The sequence below is a fragment of the Echinops telfairi genome, unplaced genomic scaffold, assembly GCF_000313985.2.
Source record: "Echinops telfairi isolate 266 unplaced genomic scaffold, ASM31398v2 ScPeMD7_25;HRSCAF=90, whole genome shotgun sequence".
NCBI classification, from domain to species: Eukaryota; Metazoa; Chordata; class Mammalia; order Afrosoricida; family Tenrecidae; genus Echinops; species Echinops telfairi.
Genome location: NW_022103922.1, coordinates 31,663,381 through 31,675,720, shown reverse-complemented (window position 1 = coordinate 31,675,720; position 12,340 = coordinate 31,663,381). Strand labels below are relative to the sequence as shown.

General features: G+C 37.0%; 1 protein-coding gene and 1 pseudogene across 1 annotated transcript in view; one reads left to right on the top strand and one right to left on the bottom strand.

The window, feature by feature from the left end:
* UBE2R2 (ubiquitin conjugating enzyme E2 R2) overlaps window positions 1–7,290 on the bottom strand; it is a 37,652-nt gene extending 30,362 nt beyond the window's left edge. The window contains exons 1-2 of the mRNA XM_004712422.2: window positions 7,270–7,290; window positions 4,806–4,892 (exon numbers count right to left, since the gene is read on the bottom strand). Of these exons, the coding sequence (XP_004712479.1) occupies window positions 4,806–4,892; window positions 7,270–7,290 (108 nt within the window). The remainder of the gene's footprint in view (window positions 1–4,805; window positions 4,893–7,269) is intronic.
* Window positions 7,291–7,449: 159 nt separating this feature from the next.
* On the top strand, window positions 7,450–8,043 carry LOC101639457 (annotated as a pseudogene).
* Window positions 8,044–12,340: the final 4,297 nt, after the last annotated feature.

Genomic DNA, 12,340 nt, shown 5'->3' with positions numbered 1-12,340 from the left:
TGATGATGGCAACAAATGTACAAATGTGCTTGACACAATGGATGGATGTATGGATTATGATAAGAATTGTACGAGCCCCCAATAAAATGATTTTTAAAAAAATAAAAGTGTTTAAAAAATAAATATGTAAAATAAAATAAATAAACATTAAAAATTACTATGAGATTTTAAAATGACTGAGCTGGAGAACATTTGTATTAAGAATCATAATTAATACATCTAAATAAATACACTACTAGTAAAAAATTTTGCAAATATGTTATGCAGGTTCTTTTATAAATTATCTAATTATGCACAATTAAGAATTACAAAAACACACACAAAAAAGTAGCCTTAAGATATGTGATTACAACTTCTCTATTAAAAAAACTGACTTATAAAGACATTCTCTAACATCCTTTTCCTAAGACACCTCTCTTTAAGATGTTTACATATAAAATATAATTATATGAAAAATAACTGCATATTCCTAGGATATACATTAATCTGTTGTAGAAAATTTTACTATAGATACCAAAAGTATCTTTGAAAAAGTCATCAAACAAAACTCACTGCTCTCAAGTTAATTTGACTCATAGAGACAATATGAGTCTTTTAAATCTTTATGGGAGCAGACAGTCTCCTTCGCTCTCCTAAAAAGGGAGACTGTCTGGTGGGTTTGAACTGCTGACACTCAGATTAGCAGTTCAATGCTTAGCCCACAAGCCAACTGTAAATCTTAAAAGACAGATTGACTAAGTAATGGAAAAAAATAACAGGGAAGGAGCAGCTTAATTACCTAGCCCACTTTCTTCCTGTAGAGTCTTGAATCTCAATATTGTTTGTTGAGTTGGTTGGATTTTGTCAAGGGTATGGAGAGTTTTCAAGTAAAATGAAAACTATATGGCTTTAAGGTTAATTAGTACTTCATAGCAAGACAAAAACATGATTCTTCTTGTGTCTGTTGTCTAAAATCTGTATATTCCACATCACTTAAAAAAATTAAGGACTTTTGACACCTCAATAGTCAATGCAGGTAGTTTCAGCAAAGAAAGCTTCTTTTGTGAGGTCTGGCTACAAAAGACAGAGACAAAACAGACAGAGACAAAACAGCTATGAGAGAGCTAGAAAAACTCCAAATGGAAGTAATATGAGTAACTTGTGTAGCTATAAACCTTTACCTCTGAATGCATTCAAGTATCAAGTATAGTTGTATGTCACCTTTGTTTTTGTATTAATGCTAACTTAGGTGTCTTCTTGAAAACATGTATGTAAAATAAATGACGGGAATTAAAAAAAAAAGAATTTTTATTAAATGGACAAAAAAAGCAATTAAGAGGGGGAGGTGGGGGGAAGGGAAGAGGTGTTAACAAACCTAGGGACAAGGGAACAACAAGCGATCCAAATTGGTGGAGAGGTGGGTGTGGAAGACCTGGTAGGGCATGATCAAGGGGAACGTAACAAAAAGGAAGTGCTGAAATCCTGGTGGGGACTGAGCATGATAGTGGGACAGGAGGAGAATCAAGGGAAATAGAGGAAAGAGCTGGGAGGAAAAGGGCATTTATAGAGGTCTAGATAAAGACATGTACATATGCAAATATATTTATATGAGGATGGGGAAATAGATCTATGAGCCTACATTTATAGGTTTAGTATTAAGGTAGCAGAAGGACATTGGGCCTCCATTCAAGTGGGCCTCAACGCAAGAATACGTTCTTCCATTCAATTGGCATTCTATGATGCTCACCTTCCCAACACAACCGCTGAAGACAAAGCAGGTGAATAAGCAAATGTTGCTCAGAAGCAACAAAGCCCACATGGAACAACATATCAGCCTGTGTGATCACGAGGTGTCGAACGGATCACTGAAGACAAATGGGTGCATGAGCAAATGTGGCGAAGAAAGCTGATGGTGACCGGCTATCAAAAAGTATAGCATCTGGGGTCGTAAAGGCTTGAAGGTAATCAAGCGGCCACCAAGCTCAGAAGTAACAAAGCCCACATGGAAGAAGCACACCAGCCTATGCAACCACGAGGTGTCGAAGGGATCAGGTATAAGGCATCATCAGAACAAAAAATTTTACCATAGTGAATGATGGGGGGAGTGCGGAGTAGAGATCCAAAGCCCATTAGTAGGCCACTAGAGATCCCCTTGCAGAGGGGTCTCGGGGAGGAGATGAGCCAGTCAGGGTGCGATGTAACGATGAGAAATACAACTTTCCTCTAATTCCTAAATGTTTCCTCCCCGCTCCCACTACCATGACTCGAATTCTACCTTGCAAGTCTGGCTAGACCAGAGGATGTACACTGGTACAGATAGGAATCGAAAATACAGGGAATCCAGGGCGGATGAGCCCTGCAGGACCAGTGGTGTGAGTGGTGAAACAGGGAGGGTAGAGGGAGAGTGGGTAGGAAAGAGGGAACCGATTACATGGAACTGTGTGTGACCTCCTCCCTGGGGGACAGACAACCGAAAAGTGGGTGAAGGGAGACGTTGGACAGGGCAAGATATGACAAAATACCAATTTATAAACTATCAAGGGCTCATGAGGGAGGGGGTAGCGGGAAGGGAGGGGAAAAATGAGGACCTAATGTCGGGGGTTTAAGTGGAGAAAAAATGTTTTGAGAATGATATACAAATGCGCTTTACACAATTAATGTGTGTATGGATTGCAATAACAGTTTTTTGAGCCCCTAATAAAATGTTTTTAAAAAAACAACAAAAAACCATGAAAACAAAAAAAAAAAAGCAATTAAATTGATTCCATCTCATGATAATCTTATACAGGGTTTCCAAGACTGTAAATCTTGAATGGGTGGGAGAAGACAACCTTGTCTTTCTTCTGAAGAGTGGCTGTGAGTTTGAACAGCGAACCTCAGACACAACCCAGAGACACAAAAATATTTTATGTATACTGAACTCTGTTAACTTAGGAAATCAGAGAAAGAGCTTTGTTAAAAAAAAAAAAGTTACCAGCTGCTGCTAATTCTAACATGTGTTAGCTGTAAGCTTTATGAGCTGATCAAGACTTTCTTCCACAGTGCTGATAAGTGGGACTTTTCGATTAGTAACTATTTATATCACCAGGGACCTTATATAATCAGGGTTACTCACTACTGTTTATTTGTATTATGATTAGGTCAAATACTAATAAAATCAATATTCTGGCAGCTAACTTTTGGAAAGAAAACTCCACATCACGTTTGTCCTACTTTAAAATGAAGATATTTTACAAATGCAGATTATGAAAAGTGATGACTGCTCCATCTTCATATATAAAGATTATGCCTAAGTTCATGGCCCAAAGTAGGCTTTTATTTCTTACCTAAAAGCAATTTTCAACAAGCTAAGTAGCTTTGCTTCTGGAGCAACGTGGTATCCCTAGATCCACCAGATTAAAAGGGGAAAATAAATGACTCAAGCTACAAGTATCAAAAGCAATTCTAATACTTGGCCCCATACAGCAATAGAATGAGATCGCTGCAGACCCAACACTGCAATGAAAAGATTACACCATGGTAAAAGAGTAGCCAAAAAGGTTATTTTAGTGGGCTCTCCACATATTTATCACCTGGAGAAATATAATGCACTGTTCTAACAAAGCTAGGCATGGTTTACCAGTGAAACTAGAACAGTTTCACCCAAGTATGTGTAATGTCTAAAAGAACCTCATTTTGGATTTATTCTAAAAGAGGCTGAGTTAGTTAATTGTGCCAGCCTGGCCAATAATCACATGTGGGGCTAATTGAAAGGCAGAGGGATAAATGGGTGGTGAGCCTCGCCTTTCTAGTTCTCGGGTCTCTTGTTTTGTGATGGTTGCACCGGGTGCAGCTGCCTCAGCAGTTTCCTGCTTCAGCTTGCAAGATTGACTTCCTACAAGACATCCCCAAGGAGAAGCTACATGGACCTATCCCGATGCAGCCCTGGGTGCTGGAGCAGCCGTGTGGAGACCCCTGCTAGTGCTGAGATGCTTGTTCGTTCACTGACTCAGCTTTCCTCCTGCAGTCGGCATCATTGCCTCTGTTTTGTGAGGTGGAGGACTTTGTGGACTGGTGTTGGGTTAATGGGTTAATGTTGGACTTGTGGGCTTGGGCAGCATTGGGTTGGGATGTTTTCGTGATGCACATTTTCTTTACATCAAACTCTCTCTTATACATGAGTTGCTGTGGATTTGTTTCTCCATAGTACCTAGACTAATACAGAGACTTTCAAAATGCTCAGCAGCAAGCAACTCCTGAAAGGAAGCCTATCCAAATGGAGTGTTATAAATGCCCCTCAAAAGCTGAATTTCCTCCCCACCCCAACAGTTTTTATTGGCACATAACTTACATCATACAATAGTTCAATCATATCAAGAATTGTACAAACATTACATCAATTTTAGAACACCCCCGCTTCCCATGGTTAAAATGCCTTTTAAATGAGTTGCGTAATCACACTCAATTCTAGTGCTCCCTCCTCCAAAAAGCTGAATTTCTGGTCATAGCTATAAATGGCCCTTGCATAAAGTTAGATATAAAAATATCTGTCTACTAAATTTAAAAATGTAAATGTTAACATATATGCCATATAAACTTAGTATGAATGGGGCAAAGGTTTAAAATCTTAAGGTTAAGTTAACTAAGCTATACATGAAGAGTTATAAAACTCCCTTCGATTTTGAACCAATAAACCAGAGACGACTAACTAAAAGTACAAAACCACAGGCTTTCCTTTGTGGCTAGGCTAATGCAGTAATTCTCACAGTACATTAGAATACAGAGGTTATTTTAGAGTGTATCTGAAAAACTACCTCCAGATAAAATTTTTGATAGATATCTCTTACCTCATAAATGTTGGGGTGCCACATTTTGGTCAAGAATCTGAAGGTAGGTGGTGAGTATGGGTAGTCAATAGGAAATTTAATATGAGCCTGCAAAAAAAAATAATGAAATGTTAATCAATTTATGATACTACTAGTCATCTGTCTAATTATCTACCTTTTACACCTCAATGGGGAAAAATGCCCTTTCTATAGTTAGCAAGTGAAATGCAGCATGGTGTAACCGTCAGTCACCTCATCACTGCATTTATTTTAAACAAAAAAATTAGTACAAACATGCTAGAATATACAGAACAAATTTTTTCTTAAACAACATAGTTTAACTGGCATTCACTCCATCACCCAGGGATAAATAGTGCTAACCCTTTGATGCAGTTCCTTCGGTGACTTTTGGTGCACTCATATACTCATATTTATAAAAATAGTTTTTAAAAACGTAAGCATAACTACATTTTGAATTGTTTTCATGTAAAGTATATCATGAACATTTTCCCATTATAAATATTGTACAAGTGAATGTCCTTGGAAGTAACCTCTTCTCAAATATGAAGATAATCCATGAAAAAGGGTTAACAGTACCAATAAAAGGAAGAAATGAAGGAGCTTTAGAGCACTAAGCAAAGAGTAACTAAAAGACATCGGTGAAAACTAGACTACAGGCATCTAAACACTGCCAACTTTCTCAAAGTTCTAGAAAGTAACCAAAGGCGTATAGCAACCTGGGGAAGGTACAGTCAAGAAAAATGGTTGAATCTCTACAACAGCAGCAGGCTTTATGGCATTTTTATTTGCCCAGGCCCACTCTCTAGAGCTCTGCAATCAGGGTAAAACCAACAGCTCCCATTCCCAGTAAAAACCACTCACTAGCCAGACAAGACAATGGAAGGGAGAGAACAAAGACAAAGCTTCAAAGTTCCATGGTTTTCACACAGAAGACCCAAATGCAAAGCTGGTTGTATTTGACCTGATTTGGATCTTACCCAGTGTTTTTCCTGAGGACATTTGTTGGAAGAAAAAATGGCAGACAACTGTTTAACTTCACAACTGTTTAATACAGTTAAGTGATTGGTAAGTAAAATGTTAGACTAGAAAGAAAAAAAACACACATTGGAATATGAAACATATATAAGGTCTGTTATAAACTCTAGCAAGTTATTCCTAAGAATCTAAAAGGTCATGTACACACACAGGTCCTAAGTTAACATCTCTGGCTGACCTTGAGACTGTGCAAGCAGAAAGTGAAGGCTAAAGAGGAGTTCTTTAAGTGCCTGAGTGGCAAAAGTAATACCCCAGCCTGCATACAGATCCTCTCTCAGCAAAGCCCAGGAGGTTCTCTGACCAATAATTAGCTGACCATTAACCTGTAAGTGAAGTCTTCAGTGTTCACACACAAAAAAGATGACTTTTAAGAAAAGTCATTAAATAAGCGACCAGTAACAATTACAATAGCAACAACAAAGGCCCTGGGATAGGGGCAGAATCTCATTTCCACATTTTTTTATTTGAAACACCTATTTTAACAAAATTATCAAGAAATGATAAGTATAGCCCAAACGAGTGTGTATGTGTGTAAAGAGAAACTGTCTCTATTGAATCACAGATATTAAATTTAAGTGTGTGTTAAGGGCTCAACTACAAAGAGAATGTTTTGAAAATGATGATGGCAACATATATACAAATGTGCTTGACAAAATGGATGGATGGATGCATTGAGATAAAGAGTTGTATGAGCCCCCAATAAAATGATTTTTTAAAAATTTAAGTATGGCATGGAACGAAAGGAAATCATAGATAAAGAACTAGACAAAAATATGAGGAAAATGTATTGCCAAACATGAGGGGGCTTCAAAACGTTTATGAAAAATTAAAATTAAAAGATAACTTTAAATTTCCACAAAATTCTGGCACCCCTCATAGATACTATCAATAAAGTTATATTAAAAAGAATCAAATAGAAATCCTGACGCTCCAAATTATAACATATACACAAACTCATTCAAGGAGCACAGCAACTACAGATTTAAGAGAGAACTAATCAGTGACTCCAAAAACAGGTCTATGAAGATTATCCATTCTGAGTAAGAAAAACAAAATCTGGAGAGCCTTGTGAGAAAACATCAAGCACATCAATGTGTGCATAATCAGAGAGAGAACGGAAAGAAACATGGGGGTAAAAAGAATATTTAGAGAATAGCCAATGTCTTGCCAACTTTATGAAAAACATTAATCTATGCATCAAGGGGCCCTGGTAGTGCTGTGGGAGAAGCACTGGGCTGCTAACTGCAAGGTCAGTAGTCTCTGCAGTCCAGACAAAGTCTTAGAAACCTTCTAGTAGTGACCACTGACTCAGTAGCAGTGGGTTTGGTTTGGGTTTACATTAAAAAGCTCCAAAAATCTAAGAGGCATATGCATAGTAACATCAGAATCAAACTTTCAAAAGCTACAGACAAGAGAGAAACAAATCAACCATAAGGAAAATCTCGGGCATCGCACATTAACCACTTCCGGGGTTTACGTGGAAACTAAGTGGGCGTTCGGCTTTGCGAGAGCAAAGCTGCAGCGTTGTCTGCGTTCTCTGAGATGATTCAGTAACCCCACCCCGTCCACTCTCTAAGTTCACTAGACTTCGTCCTTCACCAGCTGTACAATGGATCCCAGTATGAAGCAGAAATAAGAACTCCAAGAGAATATAAAGAATAGTTCCTATCCCAAGAACTACTCTGAAGAGGAGTCAACCCTCAGCAGATGGGTCTCTTGTTAGAAGAGAATGAGTAGGCCAAAGGTATCCAAAAGGAAACATGGAAATGGCCAGTTACCAACTAAAACTTCCAGGTCTGGACATGTTATTGTCCCTGAACATAGTGAAAATAAAAACCTTGGAGAAGTCACCTAAGAAGCATTTGATCTTGATTAAAGAAACTCCATCTTCTCAATATTGGAAAGAAATAGCAGAAAAATAAAAGCAGGTTCTCTATGATACACTTAAGGAAAATGAGAAACTTCATAAAGAAATTGAAGACAAAGACAGTGAAATTACAAGTCTTAAAAGAAAACAAAGAATTAGTAGAAGTAGCAGAACACGTACAGTATATGGCAGAGGTGAGAGAGAGACTGAATGATGACCCTTCTGGATAACTTCGAATCATCAGACGGTCGGGCATTTGAGTCTGAAGAGGAAACTGGTGAAGTTTCCCAAGTGTAAGACTCAGAAATTGGCCAAAGAAATTCCCAATCAGACTGACTAAATTGAATCCTGGGACCCTGTTGTATTAAAATACAAATACGGTACTACGTATTTTTACTCCCTGTTTTATGTGGTGTTTTCTCAATTTTTGGCATGACTTGTGTGCACGATAAACCTTAATCTGCTAAAAAAAAGAAAACATCACTACATACAAAAGATCCTCAATAAAACAAACAGAATCATGTAAGTGAGAAGGCAGAAGGCATGCCTATATACTAGAGCATAAGCCGAATATCAGCCGAGGCACCTAAATTTACCACAAAAACTGCATTAAAAATGTGTTGACTTATTCTCTTCCCATTAGTTTTGTGTTCCATTAAAATTGGAATCTGGTAAATTAAAAAAAAAATGTGTTGAAAAACTCGGCTTATACATGAGTATATATGGTACTCAAAATGTTGAGGGTTTCCCTGTAAAACAAAAATCCTCCATTCAGTAAAACCACCCTTCAAAAATTATACAAAATCAAGTCAAATCCACTGCTGTTTAGTCAATTCTTAGAAGAACCTCTAAGTCAGAATATAATTACCCCAAATGGTTTTTCCAAGGCTGTAAATCTTTATCAGAATTGTTCACAGTGCTACTCAAACTAAAACAAAACCATCAAACTCACTGCCATCAGTACAAGTTACGCTAAAATATCACTTATGATCAGTGTTAAAATATTGAACTTGGTCTTAATCTTTAAACTTATTATAATCAATAAAATAAATGAGAAAATCTACTATGAAAAGCATGTAATTAGGAAAAATATAGAAATCTAGAAGTCTTTACATGTCCTATCTTTCAATAAATACTCTTTTTGTTTGGATTCCAGAGCTAAGCATTCATGAATGAACACCATGGCTAAGTAAATCTTTCTAGCTGATTAACTTTGAAACCTTAAAGTAGCTAAAGTAGTTGTACATATAATTCCTTATACTTTTAATAACATATATGCATTCACAACTGCTTCCTTTCTAGAACCATCTCTCGGCAGACAGAGGCTTAAAACATCTGCACTTCACAATTAATATATCTTATATAAAAATAGGACAATGTGGGAGAAGACATTTTAACCACTGGGAGTTCAGTTTCTAGACCACATTAAATATTCTGTGACTTGATTCCTAAAAACCGAAGGCAGATCTCTCCTCTCTTCTCTCCTCTCCCCTCCCCTCTCTCTCCCCCACACACACACACACACACACTGGATACTTCCAAGTACAACTCACTCACTGACATCAAGTCAAGAAGGCAGATCTCTCCTCTCCTGACAGAGTGAGCTGCCCTTGTGGGTTTCTGAAGCTGAAATCTTTATAGGAGCAGGCAGTCTCATCTTTTCCCCAGAGCTGGGCACTTAAATCCACTAAGCCATCAAGGCTTCCAAGAAGTCATTATGAAATTAGTGTTGCTTTCTAAATGCTGAAGAAATAGTAAAAGAGCAAATAAAAACTTCAGTCCAACATTTTGGGCAAGGTGGTAGATTTTTTAAAAAAATAGTAATAACTTCTTAAAACTTTAACTGTATAAAAGCAAACAAAAATAATTCATTCTCTCACTATTTATTCACTAGTTCACTCAAAATTTTATTAAGCACCCAGGTGGATACCCAAACCAAAACGAAGTCCAGTGCCACCGAGTTGATTCTGACTCAGAGTGAGATGGTAAATCTTCATGGGAACAGCCTGCCTTAAGGCCTTTCTACTGCAGCACAACTGGAGTTTATTAAACCACCAAAGTGATGGCTAGCAGCCCAATGTTCAAACACCATCGCTCAAACTCGTGTCACCTATTAATTGGGGAAAAATTATTTTCTAGTTAAGCCTCTCATTTTTTACTACCAAGAAACATTTTTCAAATTCATAATTTTATCTTCTGGAATCTCTTTATTCCCTTAACTTCTCAAATTCCATTGTATCCTAATGGTCTTACTTTCTGTCCACACTTTCTCATACTTAAAAGTTCTCCCCAGAGTTTCCTTTAACTTAATATACGTCCACAGTAATTTTCACTGGTTCCCCTATTCTTCCCAAAAGTTTAACCAGGGGACGGGGGGGGGGCCTGCTGATACCAAGGGCTCAAGTAGAAAGCAAATATTTTGAGAATGATGATGGCAACAAATGTGCTTGACACAATGGGTGGATGTCTGAATTGTGATAAGAGCTGTATGAGCCCCCAATAAAATAAATTTTTTTTAAGTTTAACATAAAATGATTTTTTTAAGTTTAACAAAAAAGTCATTTAAAAAGGTCATTGGTATCTGTAAATAATATATGTTGGTTTAAAACAAAAATTTTATGCCCCTAATGTGCAGTATTACAATAATTGCTATCCTGCTGCTTTTTTACATATGGCATTTTAGCCATCATTTTTTAAAAATTACTTAATTTTGAGTTCTGAGATTTGTCCCAATTATTTTTCTACACTATTAAGTAAAGATTTTCTGCTCTAAAAACAACTGTAGTTGGTAATATAGTGTAGATGAATGTGCCATGTTTACCGGTGCATTTGGACTAGAGCCTAGAGTTAAATGTGAAATGAGGATACTCCCCCCATGGCAATATTTTTCTGCTGTATCATCAGCTCACATCTGCTATGTCTCCAACATGACATCAGCAAAAGTAATCAAAACATGTTTTCTTATTCACCTAAAAGTTGCAAATATCTGCTATCAGTATAAACTTTTATTATATAATATATATCATTAACACTATAGAAGACTAAGTGAATTCTAGTGAAAATCATCAAATAAATATACTATAGGCTTTAAAGAAAATTTATGAAAAATACTAATTTAAAAGTCTTAATTTAGAATTGCTATAATATAAAATATAATTATCCTAAAATAAAAGTGAAATATAGCTAACAGGAAATTCTTGATGCTCTTACTGAACTGGGAAAGGAAATTTCAGACCTTGAAGGGGAAACATGTATATTCAATATAAATGCTGATAAAAGGAATTTTATTCTTCAGAAAGTCAAAACTCAAAGGAGACACAAAATAAAATTTTGGAAGCTGAAAACCAGGATGAGTGGTAAAACTTGCTTAGGAAACCAGAGAAAATTTAAACACTCACGGTCAGGAAGGCAAAGGATAGGTTTATTTCCTCCTCTGAACCACAGGAAAACTAGAAATAATAGGTACTTACGCACAAGTATGACTGAAAATAGGAGGACTGGTCAACAATCCAAATAAAGAGCGGCCTGATCCCTAGAACCCTTTGGCCCTCCCTCCCTCACTGATCCATGACTAACTAGGCCACTACACTAGCAGAAGACCATCCCATCTCGGCTAAATTAAACATTGAACTCAGGATCACCAAAGCAGAGTTGCATATGGAGGAGCAAAACTGCAAACAGGGAAAATCTAATTACTGAATGGTTAAGATTCCGCATTTCCTGTTTCCATTTGGCTCTAAGAACCCTAGCAAACGGGCTACAAATGTTACCCAGGCAAACTGAGCAGCTTTCACAGAAAAGCTTCAAAGATTTAATAGATGGGGAGATGGCCAGCCAGATCACCATACAGTAACGCAGTAACGGCACAATTTTTGCCCTCACATAGTGCTGAGTTTTCAATCCACTTGGCACACTTTAGTCTTAAAATATGAATGGATATGATCTCCGACATTTGAGGAAAGCCTAAAGGGTGTAAGGAAAACAAAACAAAAAAGCACCTTGTGGCAGAGAACAGGAGTACAAAAATAGCAAGATAAATCTCAAAAACAGAATTAATATTCTCAGCAAGGTGAGATAGATTCTTGAATGAGAAACGGGAAGCAAAAAATAATAATAATAACCAGAACACCCAAAAAACAACAACAAAAGAGGGAACTTCAGATACTTCTTAAGAAGATAAAACAAGTCGAACATATGGGCTAATACGGGACTTGTGGACTTGATCTGGACTGGGCTGTTATGTTTTCTTAATATATAATTACTCTTATATAAAACTCTCTCTTACACACACACACACACACACACAGAAGACAGAACAAAAATTAGGGGGAACAACCAAAAAGACAATGTTGGTCTAGAAAGGTCAACATTCACAAATGGCAATGACAGAACAAAAAATAAAATCAGAACATGTCCTACTTTAAACACTTAGAACAATCAAAACCTGAGTACAAGAAATTGAGCTCTGAAATTGATTGTGGTGATGAATGCACAACTTTAAAAAAAATCATTTTATTGGGGGCTCATACAGCTCTTATCACAATTCATACATCCATCCATTATGCCAAGCTCGTTTGTACAAAATGTTGCCATCATCATTTTCAAAACATTTTCTTTCTACTTGAGCCTTTGG